The sequence below is a fragment of the Tiliqua scincoides genome, chromosome 13 (genome assembly GCF_035046505.1).
Source record: "Tiliqua scincoides isolate rTilSci1 chromosome 13, rTilSci1.hap2, whole genome shotgun sequence".
Classification (NCBI taxonomy): Eukaryota; Metazoa; Chordata; class Lepidosauria; order Squamata; family Scincidae; genus Tiliqua; species Tiliqua scincoides.
In genome coordinates, this window is record NC_089833.1 from 9,383,270 (window position 1) to 9,406,775 (window position 23,506).

General features: G+C 47.0%; 1 protein-coding gene across 3 annotated transcripts in view; it reads left to right on the top strand.

Annotated features, from left to right (window-relative positions):
• The first annotated feature begins 7,639 nt into the window (after nt 1–7,639).
• The window catches only part of MAPK8IP3 (mitogen-activated protein kinase 8 interacting protein 3), a 59,647-nt gene continuing 43,780 nt past the window's right edge, over nt 7,640–23,506 (top strand). For all 3 annotated transcript variants that reach the window (XM_066640361.1, XM_066640363.1, XM_066640362.1), the window contains exons 1-4: nt 7,640–7,963; nt 16,603–16,723; nt 17,749–17,819; nt 18,827–18,918. In XM_066640361.1, the coding sequence (XP_066496458.1) occupies nt 7,640–7,963; nt 16,603–16,723; nt 17,749–17,819; nt 18,827–18,918 (608 nt within the window). The remainder of the gene's footprint in view (nt 7,964–16,602; nt 16,724–17,748; nt 17,820–18,826; nt 18,919–23,506) is intronic.

Genomic DNA, 23,506 nt, shown 5'->3' on the forward strand with positions numbered 1-23,506 from the left:
GCACACGCACCTGCGCCCCTCCTCGCTCGGCCACGCCCACTGAGGACCGGCACTGCCCGGCACCGCGCCCCGCCCACTGTCGTCAACGGCTCTCGCGCGCGCCCCTCCCCTCCGAGTGACACGCTGCTCTGTCCCTGACCAGCCCTCCAGGCCGGCCTGTGCCCGCCTCTGCCTAGACGGGGAAGACGGAGCGGAGGCCACGCCCTTTCGCACAGCCCCGCCCCCGGTCAACGGCCGCGTCTCCACCTGTCGGTCTGGTCATTCCCGTCAGGGAAGCCACGCCCCTCAGCGTCCGTTGGGACTCTGAGCCCCGCCCTTCTCGCCTGTCACTCAGCTCGTCCTCGCGCGAGGATGCTCCGCCCCCAGGGCGGTCCCCGCCTCACCCGATGGGTCGCAGGCGGAGCTGGCTCCCCTCCCCCTCAGGGGGTGCCAGCCCAGTTCGGCCCCCCAAGACAGGCACAAGGCAAGTCCAGCCTTAAAATCCATCAATCAATAAGTCACTCAGTCAATAAGACAGTCAGTCAATCAATCAATAAGTCAATCAGTCAGTCAATCAATCAATCAATCAATCAATGACAGTCAGTCAATCAATTAATAAGTCAATCAATCAATTAATAAGTCAGTCACTCAATCAATAAGTCAGTCAGTCAATGAGTCAATCAATCAATAAGTTGGTCAATCAATCAGTCAATCAACCAATAAGTCAATCAGTCAGTCAATCAATGTCAATTAGTCAGTCAGTAAGTCAGCCAATCAGTCACTCAATCAGTCAAACAATCAATAAGTCAGTCAATAAGTCAGTCAATCATTCAGGCTGCAATCCTAACCACAATTTCCTGAGAGTAAGCCCCATTGAACAAAATAGGACTTACTTCTGAATAGACTTGGTTGGGATTATGCCATCAGTCACTCAATCAATTGGCCAGCTCAGCTCCTCTTGGTGACTGTCCATCATAACACCCCTTTTTCTCCCCCCTTGCCCCTTTTGTGAACATCCATAACACAGACAAGGCACATCATGCTGCTGGTGGGGGGGGGCTCAAACCCCCCATCAACCCTACTAAAAATGACCTACCCCCCCAAACTCCTGTGGCACACCTGTGGACCACTAGCGGCATCCCAATGTGCCACTGCACAGTGGTTGAGAATGGCTGAAGTCCAGATTAAAGGGGTTTTGGTAGTCATGCTGGGAAAGTTCCTTGTCCCTGTGATCTCTGGAGAGCCAGTGCCACCCTGAGCGGGCAGTGCTGAGCAATAGGGGCAAATGGTCTGGCTCAACATATGGCAGTGGTATTTTTTCAGAAGCAACGCAAACAAAAAAAATCATTATGTTTAGAGACATGAAACGCAGTGGCCAGTTAGGCAGTGTATTAAAAAAAATTGGAAATAACAGTGATATCAGTATACTACTAGTTAGATAGATTTCCGACATACATTTCCTATGATTGCATTTTTTTAAAAAATCCTTGGGAATTCTCCATGACAGTGTTTTTGTGCCATGCGCGGCTGCTATGGCTTTCTGGAAAGAGATGCCTCTGGAGTCTTGCTGTTTCATTCTGGTTGGATGACTCATGCTCTACGTCTCTAGGCCTGAGTGGCTGAGAGGGAGGAGAATCTGAAAAATGGCCGCATGCGCAAGGCTGCGCAAGGGGAGGAAGAGCTGCAAGTTAGTCCCAGGGCCATTTAAACATCATGCGGTCCCCAGCTGAGCAATCTCTTCTCCCTGTGTCATTTTAATGCTTCACGGCTCATAGGCAGGGAGAGTTATAAAGGGGTTACGTCATAATTCTCCGGTCTCTGTTCGTGTTGTCACTTTTGCTCATGTACCCCTTGTATCTGTGTTTCTCAAACTGTGGGCCAGGACCCACTAAGTGGGTCGCGAGCCAATTTCAGATGGAGCCCCATTCATTTCATTATTTTATTTTTAATACATTAGACTTGATGCTACCATGGGATGCGACTGCATTTGGGGAAATATGACAGACTTGTACTTTTAACAAGCTACTATGTATATTCTTTTAACAACGATAGTCAATGGGACTCACTCCTGGGTAAACGGGGGTAGGATTGCAGACTAGGATTGTTTAAAATTTTCCTGCTTCATGATGTCACTTCCAGTCATGACATCACTTCCAGTGGGTCCTGACAGATTCTCATTCTAAAAAGTGGGTCCCGGTGCTAAATGTGTGAGAACCACTGCCCTTTATAAAGGCTGCCCTATACACAGAATCAGCACAAGGCCATCCGATGCCTGAAAAGGAGTGCCAAATGCCGACCCCCTTACCAGGTGATGTGCCAGTTCACACTCCCTGGATTGGAAAAGGAAAAAAGGGAAAGGAATGGGAAGATGGGGGGGGCTTGAGTATCTCTCCTCTCCTTCCTACTTCCACTTTGTCCCCCTCTTTTTTCAATCCAGGAAGGGGGAGGAGAAGCAGAAGAAGCAAGTGGGCCAATGCTGGTGGGTGACCCCATCAATTTGCTTTCCTGAAGCAAATGCCTCAATTGGCTTCATGGATGGGCCAGCCGTACCTCCATATAAAGCTACCATTTAACGAATCACACCACTGGTAAGTATATCAATATTGTCTATACTGGCAGGCCATCGCTATCAGGGTTTCAGGCCGGGATCTTTCTCCTGTACTTATTTATTAACAGATGAAGCAGCCTGCAGATCAGGGAGACCTGGCAGCAGTGGTGTTGTTAGAGGGTGCGGGAAGTGTGGGCCGCATCAGGTGATGCACATGGGGGATGGCATCACTACTGACCAAAATTTTTAAAATCTTGGTGTTTTGTGTTATACATCATTTGATGCGTAATTTCATTCAAAATGCAATGAAACAAACTGTGTTGAAATATCTCTGTTCTATCAAAAGGTATCGCCAAAAAACCAGAGGGGGCAGGGCAATGGTGCCTCACTACGCCCACCCCCAGAGCATTGCCCCACCCACTGCATGGGAAGAGGTCCGTCATAGGGGTGATGTGCTGGCCTCTTGCACCAGGTGATGCAAACCCTAGTGACGCCACTGGGCTATCTCCAGCCTATAACTGCATTGTGTTGTGCATAATTCTTCCTGAGCGTTCACTATTAGCCACTGTCTGGACCAGGAAATTGATTGAGACACAATCAGGCCATGCTTGTATTCTTAAATCGGGATGGCACATTTTTCTCTCTTGAGTTAGCACATTTAGGGCCCAATCCTTTCCAACTTTCTAGCACCAATGCAGCTGCAATGCAGCCCCGAAGTAAGGGAACAAATGCTCCCTTACCTTGATGAAGCCTCCTTGACTGCCCTACCACCGCAGGATGCAGCACACACCCCATTGACAAGGCTGCATTGGCATTGGAAAGTTGGATAGGATTGGACCCTTACTCTCCTGTAGCAAATTAGGGTGGAGGCAGAAAGTATTTCTGAGAAAATCAGAAAATGGCTTGTGAGATTACAGGTACTCTAGCCACTGGGCTGGTAATGAGCACAATACGATATTGGCACAGAAATCTCCCATGACATGTTGGCAACCTTCAGTCTCGAAAGACTCTGGTATCGCGCTCTGAAAGGTGGTTCTGGAACAGCGTCTAGTGTGCTATTGACAATTTCCCCTGGAGGTGTGGCCACAAGGAGCATGCTCTATGGCAGAGATTTTCAACCATTTTCATCTCACAGCACACTGACAAGGAGCTAAAATTGTCGAGGCCCACAATCAGGTTTTTGGCAGTTGACAAGGCACACCATGCTGCCATTGGGGGACTCACATTCCCCAAATGGCCCTCCCCCAAACTCCTGCCCTGGCTTACAGGATAAAGAGACTGGGGTAAGGTATTTGGCATGCAACTGCCAGCCTTACTGCTCTCTCACTCTGGGCACAGTCCTAACCAGGTCTACTCAGAAGTAAGTCCTATTTTGTTCAATGGGGCTTACTCTCAGGAAAGTGTGGTTAGTACCGTAGCTTCTTTTTTCTATCTGTTCCCAATCTTCCCAGCTGTTATTATTTTTTCTTTTTCTCTCTCCATTTTAAATCTGTCTATCAGTGTTTCTCAAACTGTGAGTCAGGACCCACTAGGTGGGTCACAAGCCAATTTCAGGTGGGTCCCCATTCATTTCACTATTTAATTTTTAATCTTTTAGACTTGATGCTGCCATGGTATGTGACTCCATTTGGGGAAATGTTACAGACTCGTACTTTTAACAAGCTACTATGTATAATATTTTAACAATGATAGTAATCCTGGGAAGGATTGCAGCCCAAAATTGTGAAAAATTTTCCTGCTTGGTGATGTCACTTCCAGTCATGACATTACTTCCGGTGGGTCCTGACAGATTCTCATTCTAAAAAGTGGGTCCCAGTGCTAAATGTGTGAGAACCACTGTTCTATATTATTTGGGAGGGGGGTCGTGGGGGGTGCCACAGTAACATAAAGTTTGAGAAACCCTGGTGCATGGTGACTCATTCTCTCCCCTCACCACTTTGTGACTTAACTTTGAGTGGTGAAAAGTAGTAATTTTTCACTGACAAAAGAACTTCTGGGGGAGACACAGGGAGTTGATCAAAGTGAGACATAGACAGATTGAACCTTGAAAGGAAATTAATGGCCCAGTCTTATTCACCCCTGCTAATTGGGTGAACCCCTGCTAATTGGGTAAGAGGCACTTTTTCGAGTGGGTGCTCCTTTTTTTAGCAGGGGGAGAGAAACTGGCCCACCTCACTCCAGCACTGTTCTAGTGGCTGTCTGCTGATATTCATTTGCATCTTTTTAGATTGTGAGCCCTTTTGGGACAGGGAGCCATTTCGTTATTGGATTTTTCTCTGTAAACCGCTTTGTGAACTTTTAGTTGAAAAGCGGTATATAAATACTGTTAGTACAATAATAACAATAACAACAACAATAATAATAATTAATAATAATAATAATTCACTGCTGGCACAGCAGGGCTGCTGGACCCACACTGTATCCAGCATTGAAAATGAGCAGGCTGAAGGTCTCCTTGGGGGTGAGGGAAGATCTGGCACAGAACCAAGGAGCCCTTGTGTAGGGCTTTTAGGACCAGGACTGAGGTTAGGATATGGTGGAGACCTCCTCCACTATCTCCACCCCCTTCCTGGGTCTGAACTGCTTCCTTCTCACCCTAAAACACCTCCCCGCCTCCATTCCACTCTCTCCCACCCCTCTGTCACCTGGCACAGCACTGACTGCCCCAGTGGCTGATGGGCTGAATACAGCTTTAAAGTGCTTTTTCAACACCCAGCGCCAGTGCTGTGGCTGCTTGTCAATAGGATTGGGCTGTAAGAGGGAGAGAGCTGGGAGCTCACCTCACCTATCAGAATGTCTTTCTGAAGAGCTGTTGTAAGCTGCTGTTGCTTATAAGGAATGCTCTGTTATTTAACTCAGTGGTTGTTATCTAACTCAGTGATTCTCACACATTTAGCATCGGGACCCGCTTTTTAGAATTAGAATCTCTCAGGACCCACCGGAAATGACGTCATGACTGGAAGCGACAAATTTGTAACATTTCCCCAAATGCGGTCACATCAAGTCTAATCTATTAAAAATTAAATATTGAAATGAATGGGGACCCACCTGAAATTGGCTCACAATCCACCTAGTGGTCCTGACCCACAGTTTGAGAAACACTGTTCTAACTCCATCCTGGTATGTTTGCAAATTAAGAAAATATTATACAGATACTCTAAGCGGCAAATGATTTCTTCTCCAAACGAAAACCTGGTCAGTGCTGTCCTGGAATGTCTGTGCTCGTTGTACATATTTCCTTCACCCAAGTGGTTTTTTTTTTTGGGGGGGAGCAGTACTTAAGACAAACAAGGAACACCAGTGTATCCTTTCAGAGAAATCTAAAAGGAAAGCATAGAGAAGGCAGGTTTGGAAATCTATTCTGCAGAGACCTCATCTGCAGCCTTGATGAGGCTTGCATGGCTCTGTTATTTCTCCCTCTGAACACTGAAGCTCACATTACATCTCTACCTAAACTTTCCTAATGCCTCATTGATTAGCCATTAGGGAGATGGGGTGGTGGTGGATTATATTGCATGGCCCTTGACATAACCAACAATTTTGACTCCAGTGTTTCTCAGAGAAGGTAGCAAGAATTTCTCCATTGCTCCTTTTGCTGTTTGCTTGCAGTTTTCTGTTGTTTAATATTGAATGGGAAATGGACTCCAGTATATCAGCTGTGCAAATAAGAAACCCACAGCACTCTGATCTTGCAGAGAAAAATTTAGGCTGCAATCCTAACCACACCTTCCTGAGAGTAAACCCCATTGAACAAAATAGGACTGACTAATGAGAAAGATAAATGACAGGGTTCAGATTTGGATGACACAACGGCTTTCCTGGAAATTCTCATTTATTTTGAAATTTATATATCACTTTAAAAAAATTGCCTCCACTGTGGCTTACAACAGATGCCAGTGATACAGAAAGACCTCGGGTTGCCGGTTCTGAGGCTCAGCCTCTAATTGTATGCATGACTACTCAGAAGAAACCCCTTTTGAATTCAGTAGGGCTTTCTCCAAAGTAGTGTACATTGGATTGCAGCCTAAGACTCAGAGGTGGAGCCTGTTAGAGAAGGAGGTGGAGCCTTGGTGCTACCTGCTGATTTTTCAAAGAGCTCTTCCCTCTCTTTTGGATTGACAGCTGCTTATGTTTTCATTGCATGGGAAGTGCCATCTACATGGGTGCTGCATCATCATCATCATCCTCATCAGTCTGGAGACCCCTGATCATCATCATCAGTTTGGAGACCCTTGATCATCATCATTTTCCTCCCCCTTCTCCCCATCATCAGTCTGGATGATGATCTGGAGACCCCTGATCATCCTCATCCTCATCTGTCTGGAGACCCCTGATCATCATCATCGTCATCATCATCATCTGTTTGGGGACCCCTGATCATCATCATCATCCTCATCAGTCTGGAGACCCCTGATCATCATCATCATCATCCTCATCAGTTTGGGGACCCCTGATCGTCCTCATTCTCAGTTTGGGGATCCCTGATCTTCATCATCCTCATCAGTCTGGAGACCCCTGACCACCACCACCATCATCATCAGTTTGGGGACCCCTGATCATCATCATCATCATCATCATCATCATCCTCATCAGTCTGGAGACCCCTGATCATCATCCTCATCAGTCTGGAGACCCCTGATCATCATCATCATCCTCATCAGTCTGGAGACCCCTGATCATCATCCTCATCAGTCTGGAGACCCCTGATCATCATCCTCATCCTCATCAGTCTGGAGACCCCTGATCATCATCATCATCAGTCTGGAGACCCCTGATCATCATCCTCATCCTCATCCGTCTGGGGACCCCCGATCATCCTCATCAGTCTGGAGATCCTGCTCCTCCCCTTGCAGGCAGGTCAGGTGTGCGCGTCGGAGAGGCGGCCTCCAGGCAGCCCCTGCGGGAGAGGCGCGGGGCGGCTGCGCCGAGCCGGAGCGCTGGTGCGCCTGTGCCCGCGGCGGGGGGAGCGGCGGGAGTGGCCAGCGGTGGGCAGAGCCGGGCCGGGAGGCGGAGAGCGCAGGCGGCAGCGCAGCCTCTCCATCCCCTCCGTCTCCATCCCCGTCTCCGCAGGAGCAGGTGCCCGGAGCAGGGCGCGCCCGGCCGGCCGGCAGGATGCTGGAGCTGCAGCTGGACGAGGGCGTGGGGGGCGTCGGGGGCTACCCGGGCGACGACTACTGCTCGGGCTCGGTGATGTCGGAGCGCGTGTCCGGCCTGGCCAACAGCATCTACCGCGAGTTCGAGCGCCTGATCCGCTGCTACGACGAGGAGGTGGTCAAGGAGCTGATGCCGCTGGTGGTGACCGTGCTGGAGAACCTGGACTCGGTGCTCACCGACAACCAGGAGCACGAGGTCGAGCTGGAGCTGCTCCGCGAGGACAACGAGCAGCTGCTCACCCAGTACGAGCGCGAGAAGGCGCTGCGCAAGCAGGCCGAGGAGGTGAGGAGGAGGAGGAGGAGGAAGGCAAGCCAGGGACCCCTCTCGCACCGGGACAGAGAGGGTACCAAAGCCCTGCAGCCCCCTCACTCCAGAGTAGACCTATAGGCAAGAATGGGCCTGCTCCTGCAGCACACCGCTTGGGCCAGGAGAGGGAGACGGAGGGTGCCAAAGCCCCCCAGCCACCTTACTCCAGAGTAGACCTATAGGCAAGAATGGGGCTGCTGCTGGAGCACACCGCTTGGGCCAGGGCAGAGGGTACCGAAGCCCTCCAGAGTAGACCTATAGACCAGAATGGGGCTGCTCTTGGAGCACACCGCTTGGGCCAGGAGAGAGGAATACAGTGCCAAAGCCCACTGCCCTCCAGCCCCTTCACTCTAGAGTAGATCTATAGACCAGAATGGGGCTGCTCCTTGAGCATACAGCTTGGGTCAGGAGACAGAGGGTGCCAAAGCCCATTGCTTCCCAGCTCCCTTCTTCCAGAGTAGACCTATAGACCAGAATGGGGCTGCGAGGGGCAAAGACACGAACTGAACGGCCCCCTGCCCTGGCCCGGCTAAAGAGGGTTGCAGTCTGCAATTGCCTTCACTGTAAATGGACACTGAGCCCAATCCCATCCATTTTCCCGGTGCTGGTGCAGTGGTGCTAGTGGGGTGTGTACTGCAGTGGAGGGGTAGTCACTGGGGCCTTCTCAAGGGATGGGAATCTGTGTTCCCTTACCACTGGGATGCATTGTGGCCCATACAGGAGCTGGAGAGGATTGGGTCTGCAGTGCATTATGATTGGTATTATTGTTCTGCTCTCTCATGGGGATCCCACCCGCCTGCCCGATTGGAGACTGATCAGCCAGCCCTCCTTTCACCTGCTTATCTTCAGCAGTCCTGCCCCATGAAAGATGCACAGCCCCTTCCTTTGCAGGGCCCATGATCAGCCCCCACTCCACCTGCTTATCTTCAGCAGTCCTGCCCCATGGAAGATTCACAGCCTCTTCCTTTGCCATGCCCATCTGTACTCCCAAGTCATGGTTTGGGCCAGTCTGTGGAAAGGCTAGGTAGTTACTTCCCATCAGTTGGCAGAACTTGTCCCCTAGTCTAGCCCAAATCAATGGTGAAGGCAGTTTCACCACAAGGAGAAGCATCCACAGAGCTGTCTTTTTGGATTAGAGGAAGAGCTTAAAAATGATAATAATAAAAATCAGAATCTACCCTGTGATGTAATTGGTGGCGTGAGGTTAGATGGGAATCCAACAAAACCACTGATATAATTTCAGTGGTGAGCTGCAGGGTGTTGTGCAGTTTTCATCTTGTTTCCTTGCCTCCACCCACCTGGATCTCCCTTCCATCACTCCTGGTAACAGACCAGGTCCTTTGGCTACCCATGTGGGCAGCAAAGCCCACTCTTAAACCCCAGAAAATATCCTACTAATCTCCCCCCCCCATTGATACTAATTGTGCTATCACTCAGCCCAACTCCTGCTTTTCCTGTTTCTCCACATTTTCATTTCCTGAAGTTCAGTCAACCCTCTATCCATCCACCATTTGATGTGGCTGTATCTCAGTGGTAGAGCACCAGCTTTGCATACAGAAGGTCCCTGGTTCAGTCCCTGACAGTATCCCTGGGTAGGGTTGGGAGAGACCTCTGTTCGGAACTGTGACAAGCTGCTGCCAGTCAATGCTGAGAATTCTGAACGAGGTGCACCAAGGATCTGACCCAGTAGGAAGCAGTTTGGTTTATTTTTTAGTGCCCATACCTTTCTTGGCTTGGTGAAACAAGAGACGCAGAAATCCCCAACGCTGTGGCCTAAAGGTATATCTGTATTGAGTTTCCGCCATTGTGTGATGTAGGTGGTGCATTTGTAAACATTGGAAGAGAAACCCTATGGTAAAGCTGATTATTGTTTATAGTGTGAGATAGTTTGCGCATTTTGAATGGACCAGAGAGCCTTGGGCCTTCCCATGTGTTACATAATCATCCAATTTGGGCTTTGTGTACTTGTGGGTCAGACTAAATGGTCGGTCCTTTTCTTTCTTATTTTAGAATGGGATTTTATCAGTATCACTTCAGTGTTGGGAATTGGGATTTTCCTTTGCTCAGGCCACAGTCATGGTGGAACGAATAATTCTGCATGCTTTTCTATGCATCATCTGTGTTGGATGCCTGTTCCCCTTAAATCAATTGTCAAGCCTTTCTTTTCGGCCCCTGCGGGCCCGATGCCTGATCCCACGTCACGACTCTGCCTGGCGCTGTGTCTGGGGACATGATTGACAGCTGTGGATGCATGTAAAAGATGCTTGAGATTGAAAGAGGAGCACAAAATGATTCCAATGCATTTTCTCCTGTGTGAGCATTTCTGTCGTTCCATTATTGTGGAACATTTAATGCACCGTCAACTGCTTAGTTCCAGGTATATTGCAATTTGGTTAATCTTGCCTAAATTGCAGTGAAGTCAGAACTGAATTTCCACCCCTCCCCCCTAAATTGTGACTGCTTTTTTAATAGTCCTGATGATGGTTGTAATCTTGCCTTCCTTACAAGGAAGTATTAAAATGTATTAAGGTCACAGTCCAGCCAAAAATAAATATTTCAAAGTGCCATCATTTTAATGTGAGATAGTTAAGCCCACGCTTAACTTTCTCTCTGAAATCAGTAACTGACAGCCAGTCTCCAAGGTTTCAAACAGGGGTATTTCCTAGCCATTCCTGGCTCTGGGAGACACCAGGGATCGAACCTGGGACTTTCTGTGTGCCAGGCATGTGCTATGCCACTCAGTTTGCAGCTCCATCACCAAAGTCACCCTGTTCCCCTTGGTAGGGCTTGTTCAGGATTTGAACCTGGGACCTTTCAAGCCTGAAACGAGAATCATATCTTTGGACGAACAAGCCAGAGTTATGCTTAATTTTGGCTGGGTGCTACCCTAGGAGTTTTCAGCTTTGAACAAAAGATGGATAAAGGTTAAAATATTATAACTAAATGGTATAAAAGGAATGGAGATTAATTACATGTTGACATTAAAGAAATAGGTTTTTTTGCTTGCCTTGATTTTGCAGTTTTCTGCTCACAGGATGCGTATGGGAGCAGAACTTTTAAACAGTGTAGTAGATGCGTTTGTAGACATTGGCCCATGTCAGAAAATAGTCTATGACTTTTAATTAGAACTGTCATAAAGATCTCAGCTGATTATTCATGTGAATTCTAGTAGGTTGATTGACTCTGCATGTGAAAGTTTCTTATACACCAAGCCAGACCACTGGGCCATCTAGCATTCAGTTTGGTCATACCTCCCATCATGTGGACTTCTTTAGTGTCGATCTGGTCTGTTACAGTTATCTTCATTACGGATTGATTGACAGCCACTGTCACCAGTGAGAACATGGCATTCTGGGTAGCGCAGTGCCAGTTGGCTCCCATTTCCGCTAATGAAGTCTCCTATAGTACTGCTTCAGACAGCACTTGGCTTTTCAGGATAGGCATTAACGGAGGTGTTACTGTGTTGTCTACACTGCATCGGTGATGACTTTCCAGGATTCAGATGCCCAGTTCTACATGGAGATGCTGCCAGGGGTTCTGGGACTCTATCCCTGGCTGCTTCTCATGCTTGGAACCATCTCCTAGAACACCTGTGTGATGTTTCCTCACTTAATCCAAATCCCTTTATAAAATCCTGCTTTTTCCACGAAACCCACTCTTTGGAACCCTTTTAATCACCATTCCCTATTGTATCTACTCTTAAATACATAGACACTGAAACACTGTATCCTTGCTTTCATTTGCCTCCCTTTCTTATATTGTCTCACTTGAGTTGGTGTCTAGACTGTAAAGCCTTTGGAGCAGGGACCTGTCCTTTCATTCTGTGTCAGGTGCCATACAGATTGATGGCACAATATAAATAATAAACCTGCTGCATGCAAACATGTCCTCTGCCATTGAGCTACAGCCCCTCCCACGGCTATGTATTTGCATATGAGAAAGTGGGGGAAAGCACAGTTCTCTTTTTCAAGACCTGCATCACAGGGCTGTCATCTCAGAAGAGGCATTCTGCCCCTCCCGAGGACAGCATGCTTCTTCCAAGCTCTCGTCCTCGCCAGAAATTATCTACTGGGGTAGGAGAATTCCATTAGTTCGTATTCCGTACTGACTCACACGGTCCCTAAAATCAGGGCTTGCCACTGGATCGGCATTATGGCCCATGTTGGTGGAGGAGGGATTCTCCCGGCACTAACATTTTAGGAGATGTCATTCACTTTTTTTTAGGTGTCACTCTTGCAGAATGCTGGTGGGGAAAATAAACAACCACATGTCTAAATTCCATCAGAGTGATTAGCTGTGGAAGTTGTCAGCATTTTTTGCACCTCTGAGCACTGAAGTTACATCAAGAGGCCTTGTGCATTACATGTTCAACTTTGCTTTTTGATGCTCAAATACTTGATAAGCATCTTTATTATAGCTGCAGTGTTCTTGTGGAGAAATTAGAATCCGCCAGTGTTCAGCACCACATCCAGCTTTTCCTTTCTCTCTCCTCCACCCCTGCCAATTTTGCTTTGCCATCCAGGCTGATAAAGTATCCAAAAAACCACTACTTTCTAATATTTTAGTTGTTCCTTATAAAAAGATCACCCTCCTTGGACTTTGGGATGATTTTCTCGTGGACCAAGGTGGCCACAACTTAACCCATTTCTGCCCAGCCCACAGGTGTACACATTTGATCCCTGTTGCATATATGCAACGTTGGGCAGAAATGGCTTAAATTGGCTGCATTTCTATGTTACATCTTTTGCAGTCTGGGGCTGCTAGTGTTCAGTTTATATACAGTATCTTGCTTCAAGAGTTAAAAAAAAATGCAGGCACATTTATAACCCGCCTTTCACAATAACCACAGTACTAAATAGCCTTGAGGCCAATTCACGATTGCTCTGTGCTCAGTGCTCGACTCTACTTACTACATACCCAGATTTCTCCTTTGGTTCTTCTTAATGTAGCTCATTCACTGGAGGGCAAAATTGTGGTTTGTGCTGGAAGTGATTGAACCAGACTCAGTTCTTTGAGAGCTGGTGACATGTCTGGTAATCATATGAACTAGCCACGTACATATGTTCATATGTGTGAGTGTGTTTACAAATGGTACAGAATTCTCCATGCATGTTGGGCTTCTGTGGTTGGCCTGTGACAGATAGCACAGATAATTCTACTGGGACTGTACCAGAATACAGGTTCCCCCAAGCCACAGTGTGGAAAATTAACTTGTTGGGGAGAAGGCTTCTTTCTGATGTGGTAGTATTCTGGGTGCAGGGAGCTTCTGCAAAGGCCTCTCTTTCTGTCTTTCCTGCTTGTACATGACGGAGAGCTCCATCCAGGGCCTTCTCTCTCTGCTGACTGTAAAGATCATGATGGGATGTCAGAGTAGCTATTTGCTTTTCAATTATTTATTTCCAATTCGCTTGGTCTGTCTGCAGATAAAGCGTTGGTTGTTTTTCTTTCCTGGCCCTTGCATTAGACATCAGGGAACGCTGTCTTTTTTTTTTTTTTAAGTTTCTTAGTAGTAAGATTTTTGTAGTAAGATTTGGGGGGAGGGTGTGCAGGGGGAATTCAGGGCTGTTTGATCTATAAGGCCAGTTGAGGCAAAATGAATCACTAGGGAGAATTTGAATTATCCTCCAATGAAGGGTTGGTCCAGGTGGAACACCAAACCAAGGTTGGCATTACCTGAACAAGTGCTGTTCTTGTGCATGTTCCCTTCCCCTCATGTGCTTCTCTTGGTAAGCAGTTCCTTACTTTTCAGCATGGTTCCAGGGCTTGCCATGACACAAATCAATGAGACCTATGCTTCCACACTCTCTTCACCCTTTGTTTGCTCTCCTCATCTTGATTTTCAGCAATCTTTCATTTGCTGTAGCCCTGGAACCAGCAGACAATGGTTTGCAGGGCATGTACAAATCATGGTTTGCCGTTTTGGATGTAACAGCATAATATGGGTTTTTTGAAAACCAGGAGGTTGCTCCTCAAAGAGTGCGCGCCAAGGGTAAGGGGGGGAATATGCAAGCATAGAGCATAGAGTGTGCAAGCATAATGCCAAACCATGAAAGAAACATGGAAAAAGGAGTACATGTATTGATGCATCTGTAATGAGGAGTTTGTACCACAGAGGCTTGGAGAAAGGAATTTTATTGAGTCTGATGCATTCTCATTGAATAAAGGGTCAGCTGACTACATCCAAGCTAGCGATTCAGCTTGACACTGATGCTGTTCAGCTTGGCTCTGCAGGCTGATGGGTGCCCTTGCTCTGTGGGGGTCCCAGTGTACCCTATTGAAGGGCCAAGAAGTGGGTGATGCAGGCGCTAATGTGGTGGAGACAGCTGGTGAAATGGACACACAGGTTTGGCGCATAGATCGCCTTACCCACATATATGCACACGCAGCCTCCTCTGTTACGATGGAAGGGCTACAGTAAGATGTGTATTTGAGAAGAAATTGCAGTGGGCAATTTGGAAGGGATGCAAGAGGGGGAGAGAGAGAGAACTCTCAGTGGACTGAAAGGGTGAATACCGTTTGAGATACCTCTTTCTGGAGATGTGTTATGGTGTGGTGGATCAACAGCCTTGTAAACTTACGATCTAGCAATAGATTTGTAAATTCCAGAGACTTCATAAATTTCCAGTGCTCATTCATCCAAAGGAAACCAAATCTGGTTGCATGACCTTTGGACGTTCTCAGTGCTTGGAGCATGCAGCAATATTGTCCAGACTTACAATAAGAAAAATATTAGCCAAACATTTGACTTCTCCTTTGGAGTCCTTTCTTCTTTTAACTCCTCTCTGGTGACCAGCTCAGGTAGGATTGTACAGCTTCATGGTCAGATGCTTGTTTGACAGTGTCCCTACTGGAAAATTTTTCTCCTGTTAGGAAGCATCGATATCGGACACAGCTCTTAGTCTCTAATCCTGACAGTGTCCCAAAGGTAGGGTTTGTTCAGTTATTGGAGGAAGGCATTTTCCACTCGTTCAAGAGGCAGGATTGGTGATAATTAGCAAATGCTTTGAGAGCTCCCTGAGATGAGATCCCTCCCAGTTTCCCTCATTGTCTGCTTTTGAGTCGGAAGTCTCAAGTTCTCTCTACTGCTGGCCTTCTCAAGGAAAAACAAACATGATATATAGAGTGTTTCTCCATCTCAAGGCCTATTAAGGAAGGAATTCCATAATAGAAGTCCTTGGAATATTCCTATAAGGAATCTTACCTCATTTTGCTTCCTTTCTTGATTTCCCTCTCTCTCCCTATCCGAGGTTAGAAGTGGATTTCTTTTTCCTTTCTTCTTCTTCTGACCCCCGCCCCCCAAAAGAATAAAACAAACAAAATAGAGAAAGGAAGGAGTTTCTTTTACGAGCTTTCAGCATGGCCACCAACTGAACAAAGAAGATTGGATAGTCACAATGGCATGGAATAAGTTCTCCAAATTGGGCTAAACGTTGAAGTAGATAACCAAGTGGCCTCATCCACTCAATATCTGCCCTTTGCACACCATGGAGGAGTTGGTTGGCCATCCAGTCCAGATTGGCTGAACCTCCGTAGCAGAAGCCAACACGCAGGAGAAAGAGGCATCGCTCAACCACTGTCCCTCAGTTAAGAGAGAGTTTTTTGGACTGCTGGTTCTTATTTCAATCTGGATGTCATCCTCTACTAACAGAGAAGGAAACATTGGTAGAAGTCTTGAATATTCCTTTTTGTAGGTGGAAGGAGGTCATGATGCAGGGGAGGGCACCAGGATGCAGGTTGTATCTGTTGTCTTGTGTGTGTTCCCTGAGGCATCTGGCGGGCCACTGTGAGATACAGGAAGCTGAACTAGATGGGCCTTTGGCCTGGTCCATCAGGGCTCTTCTTATATTCTCATGGCTGCAATCCTAACCACACTTTCCTGAGAGTAAGCCCCACTGAACAAAATAGGGCTTACTTCTGAGTAGACCTCATTAGGCTTGTGCCCTATGACATCAAGCCTCTCCCAGCGGTTGAAGGCTGTCTCTGCTGATGGGATGAGATTGGACAAGTTTCTGGAGGAAAAATCCATTATGGGTTACAAGCCATGATGTGTATGTGCAAGCTCCTGATTTTAGACATGGGCTATGTCAGAATGCCAGATGCAAGGGAGGGCACCAGGATGAGGTCTCTTGTTATCTGGTGTGCTCCCTGGGGCATTTGGTGGGCCGCTGTGAGATACAGGAAGCTGGACTAGATGGGCCTATGGCCTGATCCAGTGGGGCTGTTCTTATGTTCTTATGATTACTATGGCCTTAAGCTTACAGGACAATGGTAGGATCTCTTTAGATGCACAAAATTCCCTTGACAGGTCTGTGTTAACTTATGTTTAAGCTGTTTAACATTTGCAAGCTATATTAACTTACATTTTTCCAAGTGGGAGTTTCTGTGGTTATGTCTCAAACTATCATACGTCTAGAAAAGTAGGAGGGAGTCTTCTCCTAGGGAGCTCTCCAGGTCTTTGCTAATTATCATCGCCTTGCCTCTTGAGCAAGTTGCGAACCCACCTCAGGTGCCATCCTTCCATCAACACGAAGAAAGCTTCATGGTAAGTCCCAGTGTCCCTTTCCATCTTTGGCAGCCCATACTTATCCATTTGTGCTTGTTCTCGTCCTGTGTAGAAATTCATTGAATTTGAAGATGCACTGGAGCAGGAGAAGAAAGAACTGCAGATACAAGTTGAGCACCTGGAGTTTCACACACGACAGTTGGAGCTGAAGGCCAGAAACTATGCTGACCAGGGTACGTGACATGTTATGCATGGTTTGGCCGCTATCCAGTGCCTCATGCACGTATCGAATTCTGCGGGTCTCACCTTGTGTGTGTTAACTAATAGCAGTCAAATGCAGCACATGTGTGCTTTTAAAGGGCTTGTTCAGTTGATCAGTGAATGCAGTTTAACCTCTGCAGCAAAGTTTCCCAGGTCAAAGGTAATAGCATTATGTCCAGGCCACATGTAATTAATGGGGGACAGGGCCAAGGATAGTTGTAGCATGGTTTTATCTCTCTATCTCTCTCTGTCTCTCTCCAGGTGAGGGCAATCAAAGTGGCTTATAATATTAAAAAAATAATAAGAATAAATATATATTTGCAGAAAGTACTAGGCTAGACTGAGTGTTTTACAGATTTATATACCATGTTTCCTAAAAATGCAGAGGATGAAAACGTTTGTTTTCCTGCACTAGGGAGAGTGTTGTTCAAACCACAGTTGCTGAACAAACCAGGGTATCAAACAAGATCTGATCCTGATTTGGTATCTTTGTTGTCGTACTGTGGTGCGTACAAATCAAAGCTCCCCAAGTTCAGATGGAACAGAAAGCAGGTCACAACAAACAGCAGTTAGTACAAACCACAGTTTCCAGGTCTGGATGAAATGGGAAATTGTGGTTAATAACAAACTGGAAATGGAAGCTTTTACTCTCTTTTTCTTGTGCTCAAAAGTGCATGGAGGCCCAAGACTTGTAGCATGTTTATGGTTTGTTGTGTACATCTGAACTTGCTTTAGTGCTTGTGAGTTTCAGATGACGGAGTTGTAGTTAATTCTGATGAATCTGGTGTAAAACAAAGCACAATTTCAATTGTGCAATCATCCCGTTTGTGTCCTCCTGCTGCTTTTGTGGTCTGTGGGCAATAGACCATCTGTGGCTAAACCTACCCCTTGAATTGCCAAATGATTGCAAAATATCAGGTTTCTTTGTATGACTTTTTGCCTTCTGGAAATGAAAGTGAAATCCTCTTTCTCCCTTTTTCTTTTCCCCAATGAACAGTTTCCCGGTTGGAGGAACGCGAGTCAGAAATGAAAAAAGAATACAATGCTCTTCACCAGCGCCACACAGAGGTATCTCATTGTCTCTTCTCTCCTAGGTGTGGACAGTGGTCCTGTGATCTACATCCAGCTCTGGTTAATAATAATATATAATAATATACAGTATTTATATACCGCCTTTCTTGGTCTTTATTCAAGGCGGTTTACATAGGCAGGCTTATTAAATCCACGCAGGGATTTTTACAAATTGAAAGAAGGTTCTTTCTTTCAAGAACCACTACATTCAGGTGTTTCAATCCGATCTGGTTTAACATTCTGGCCTCCATCCTCCCACACTCCGAGCAGATGGAACAGCTCAGCTGCAGCTTGCCAGCTGCTTCAAGGTCGCACGGTGCCGGTGGCCTCGAACTGGCGACCTTGTGGATGTTAATCTTCAGGCAAATGGAGGCTCTACCCTCTAGACCAGACCTCCTGCCCAGAGGTCATAGTTATAGACAGGTCAATATACAGAGGTCAATGGTTATAGATTGCAGGATGCTGGATGTGGGATTTTTAATGACAAGAGATGGTTGGAGTGAATCAGGGCCACTTTACACATTGGTTGACCAGTGGGAAACAGGATAGAGGCCAAGATGGGCCTTTGGGCTGATCCAGCTGGTCTCTCCACATGTTCTTAGATGATGAACGTGCTCCAGTACAGTAATAGTTAAGGTGGCAGGTGGGCTGATTCTATATTTGAATGTTCTCCCCTGCAAATAGTGGTTCCCAAACTCTTCCTGGACTAGGTGTAAGGACACTGACTGACCTGAGGTCACCCAATAAGTTTTTTTGGGGCTGTGTAGAGTTTTGAAGTTGGTTCTCCCCCTCCTAGTGCAACATCTAAACACTGCTTTGCACCAGGATTTGGTCTCCATATCCAGAATAAAAATGTACATGCTTCAGAGGGAGGCCACAACATCACAACCCATCGTGTCCTCTAAAACCTCGCTTTGAAAGCCGTGGTTGTTCGGGAAAGGAAAACTGTGGAACATTAATTCTGAAAGACAAACTGGGATCTGTGTCTGTTCTTCCTTCTACAGATGATTCAAACCTATGTGGAACACATTGAGCGCTCCAAGATGCAACAGGTTGCGGGCAATAGTCAGAATGAGAGCGGCTTGCCGGGGAGGAGGTAGGGTTGCATCTTGGCATTGCGCTTGCAGGCACTTGAGTGACTTCGCGCTGTGAGTTTGTTTGCAAGGCTTGGACCCAGGCACCTGTTGGCCCTTACTTTATGCTCTCTTAGTGGCTCCAAGCCATCTCCTTGCCACTGGTTTCATGAATACGCCCTTTTCCTTCCATTGGTTGCATTGCCCCTTGGTGCAGTGCAGAGTCGCTCCAACCCAGGCTGTTACAAATGTGCTGATAGTAGCTGGAGAATGGAAAGATGGAGGAAGAAGGCAGAGCTGGGTTCTTGGTGAACATCTGACTGTGTGGGAATTGAGGTCTTTGTTGGAAAGGCTGCAAAGTAATTGAAAGATTGAATGGTTTCAAAAGTGATTGTCCGAGCAGTTCCACCCCCTTCAGCAAACCTTAATGTTGTTGTCACTGACTTGGTCTTCAGTGGGGCACAAAGCATATTAAGGGTGAGAATGAATCCAGAAAAGTATCCTTTCTTTGTGGCCATAGTCTTTTAAGAATAAAAACCAAACTCAATGTCTTGCACAGCCACATGCTTGTTAAACATCTATAATAGAGTGGGGCCAGGGTCTGCTTATTGCATTAAAAGGAGTGCATGGGAAGGGGATCATATCCTGCCCCCACCTTACCTGGGCTGTTGTAAGCAGTTTTCTCCCTACTTGACTGATGGTATTGGAGATGGGCTGAGGAAGAGCTGCAAGTCAGGTTTGGCAGGGAAGGGGGTGCACCCTTTGGTTTAAAAAATAAATCCTCCCACTACCCGTTTTAGAGGTGAACAGAACAACCTTGTGTGTAATAAACATGCAGCTTCTGCGCATGTCTACATTGACCAGAGTCAACCCAAGGCCACCACCACTTCCTTGCTGCTTTCCTACTGCCGCCAACTCCGTCTTCCTCCTCTACGGCTGCCTGGCTCAGCAGCAGCCTGTGAAAAATAGCCAATCTATATACTCCTCAGTGTGCTGTACTTGAAACATATGACCATGGAGTGCAAAGGAGTCATGAGCAGTGGACTAGAATCTTTCTTCTCTCCTCTCCTCCATGTTCCTTTTTCCGCTCCTTCTTCCTTTTCAAATCCAGCAAATTCAGGAAGAGGAGTGGTGGTGAAGGTGGATGGCAGATGAAGCCCCTTGTTTCTGCCAACATACTGCCTGAGGCAGCCATCTCAGCCCACCTCCTGGATGGGCTGGTCTAGAGTTTGACACTCAGGGTGGTGGTGGTGGTTTTGGTACATGCAGAGGTGTGTCAAAAATGGTGATGGGCCTATGGATTGTTGAGATGAAGGAGAACCAGAGACGTTTCTTGCTCTGTATTGGACAAGTTGTCTACCTTCCTGGAGTCCTAGTGGGTGCTGGCAGGTGGCTTGCCTCCTGGAAAGAGAGAAGAGGCGTCCACACCTCACACTTCTTTGGCCAAATCCCTGGGCGGCTTCCGTGAGTCTTCAGCTCATCGTCAGGGGCTTTTTCCTTCATTCCAGGCAGTGCCTTGTGCGTTGTGAGCACATTATGGCTTCAGAGCTGTACACTTGCTCCACCCCACGTGTATTGTTCTTCCCATGCAGCTTGCTGTACATCACTTTCTGCTCAGTCTTTTAGAGAGCCAAGGACATTTTGTCCACTCGGCTATGCCCATTTGGATGTGCAGGTGTCACAACATGCCTCGCTGCTGTCTAGATACTTTTGTGTGTCGTCGTGTCCTTGAGTGTGGATGTATGTGCATTTCTTATCACGTTGATTAGTGGCTGTTCCTGTGAGCTCATGGTACTTGCTATGTTGATGTGTGTATATTTTGTGTACTTGAATAGATACAGTAGTTGTATACCACTTCTCAGCAGGGGAATTTGTATCAGAGAGGGGATCCTTCACATGTTTAGAGTCATTCCTCCCCCCCCCCATGTGAGTAGTTGTGGATCAGTACTCAAGTGGGATAATATTATCATGTGTACAGATAATATCAAATATTAATATTTAATATAATATTAAATGACTGGCTGCCATTTTTTTCAGCTGTTGAGATCATGGGAAAAGTGGCAGCTCTCTCTCTCTCTCTCCATCCATGTTCTTGCTAACATTTCCCAATGTGATTGGGATTTGGTTGAGAAGGGGCCATATTTGCTCACAGCAAGAGGAAACTGATAGTGGCCCAGACTGCTTATTACGGAAGAGATCCTTGAATGGGGTTCCCAGTACACTGGAGTGTCTCCAAACTAGGAGATCCCTGATTTAATCGCCTGATGCATTTATTTTAATATCCATGCAACAACTGGGGTGTGTGTGTAACTGGATGGAAGTGTTGGTACCAAGAGAGGGGGATGTAACCCATTTCCCCAGTCTAAATCACACACTCAACTGTTGTTTGCTCCCACTAGAGGGAGCACTAGAGCTCTAAGGTGCTGGTGATTTTTACCCAGCAGAGCCACAACTTTGAGAAAACAGTATGAGGGGGAAGGGCTAAGCACCCTCTTGCTCATCACCATTCCTCTTCCTGTTTTAGCTTCTGTTTAGTGAAAATAAAAACATCAGGACAGCATTTCTTAAAGTGTGGGTCATGACCCATCAGTGGGACAGGACCCGATTTTTGGTGGGTCGTGGGACCAGGAAGCTGCAAGGTAAAATGGTGCATGACCCAGAAGTCGTTTTCAGGTCGTGCCAGTGAATGACCTGCTTCATTTCCAAGTCGCACCCCATCACACTCTGGACTGCCTTGCAGCTTCATGGTCCCAAAATAGTGGGTCATGATGCACACTTTGAGAAACATGACATGGCCAGTGATGTGGGGTGTGTGTTGGCATAACCCAGAAGTGACTTCCAGGTCACGCCATTTGACCCTGCAACTTCTTGGCCTTGGCAGACCCCAGATCCACCATGGATTATACAGTGAATCGCCAAGGTAAGGTGTTTGAGAACCCCTACATCAGGAGATTAAATAATGAATCTTCTGTGTAACATGTATATTGGATCAGTGCGAACTACCAAGATTGTTCATGGGAATGTCCCCCAGGCCTTTTTTTGGAGGGGGCTGATGTGCTTCTGATATCGCACCTGTGACATCAGTATGTCCACATGAGCCAGGGTGTTATCTTGTACCGGTTATCCAACCTTCCGTAGAGATAACCAGGGTGTGTAGACCAGTGGTCTTTAGCTTTCAGGAGCTGGAACCTTCCTCAAAGCTCACCCTGCAAAATAGGGATGCATGTTCAAGAGCCTGGTATGTGAGAGGGATGGGCTAAGAGAACCCACTGTTCCTTCCCCGCCCCCCCACCCTGTGACAACCAATCTGCATACACTGCTGCAGAATAGTTCTTCCATTTTTCTTCCAGGCTAATTGGAAGGAGGGGAAAGGCAGCAAGACACCACTCCATTTTGAAAGGTGGCAGGAGAGAAGTGGAAGCACAGGCAGGGCAGAGGGAGTGCTGTGAGAGGAAACAGGTGGAGGAGTGGGGCATGGTGGGTCAGGAAGCGCTAACCCAGGTGTGATTTGTCTGTACCGCGTTCAAACAGCTGCATGTTTTATGAGGCTGGGTGTGCGCAACATCTCCATCTCTGTTCAAACGAGTATTTGTGTGTGTGAGCACATGACATGCGTACCTGTGCACTTGCATGACCTTTGCACTCTAATGGTTGTTCTCTTGTCTTGCTTCTTGTGCTGTTGCCTCTCACTTGTGTTGGCTGCTCTCTGTTTGTCACTTCAGTCACCGCCAGTCATGGAGGAAAAGGTAATTCTGACTACCTGGCTTTTGGGGGAATGGTGTGTGCATGTGTATTTTGGAAGGGTGGAGAGCGTTGAGTGGCAATTGAAGGACTCCCCTCCCCTGTATGTCAAGTATTTATGGGGTACCTTTCTATCCCAGGTAAGGGGTCATCAAGATGGCTTGCAATCCAGCAAAACAATTAATGATAATTTAAAAAAAAACACAACCATTATAGAACAAGCACAGCAAACAACATAAAACAAGAATACAACTTAAGGAAAGGCTGCATGGAACGAGAATGTCTTCACTGGCTGTTTAAAAGTGAGCAGGATAGGGAGGACAATGTGTTGTCTTTCAAGTACCCTCATCCTAAACTGTGTAGGGTTTTAATGGATGCTAACTAACACCTTTGGTTACAGTTAACACTGACAACCAATGCAGATCTCTTAGACCAGTCCGAGCTTAGAACAGCTCGGACCAGTGGGTGACCCAAAGCATCCTGGCTGCTGCATTCTGTTCCAGCTTCAGTTTCTGGACAGTTTTCAAGGGGAGCTGCAAGTATCATGCAGTCATCCAAACAAGATAAAGCTAGGGCATGAATTACTGAAGCCAGACCTGTTTTCCTCAGGAGGGGCGGCCGCTGGTGCGCCAGCTGAACTTGGGTAAAAGTAAAATGGTCACCGCTACTGTCTGAGCCTCCAGGAGTTGTTGGGTGACCATCAGGAGCATTTTCTTGTATTGCATCAACATGAATCTAATTGGTGAATGGAGGCAGGACTCCATTCTGCCAGAGAAAACCAGGCCCAAATGACACAACAGGGCAGAGACAACAAGGCTGGTGTTTGAATCCTGGCAAGCCCACTGTGATGGTTGGGCTGAAGACCATTGT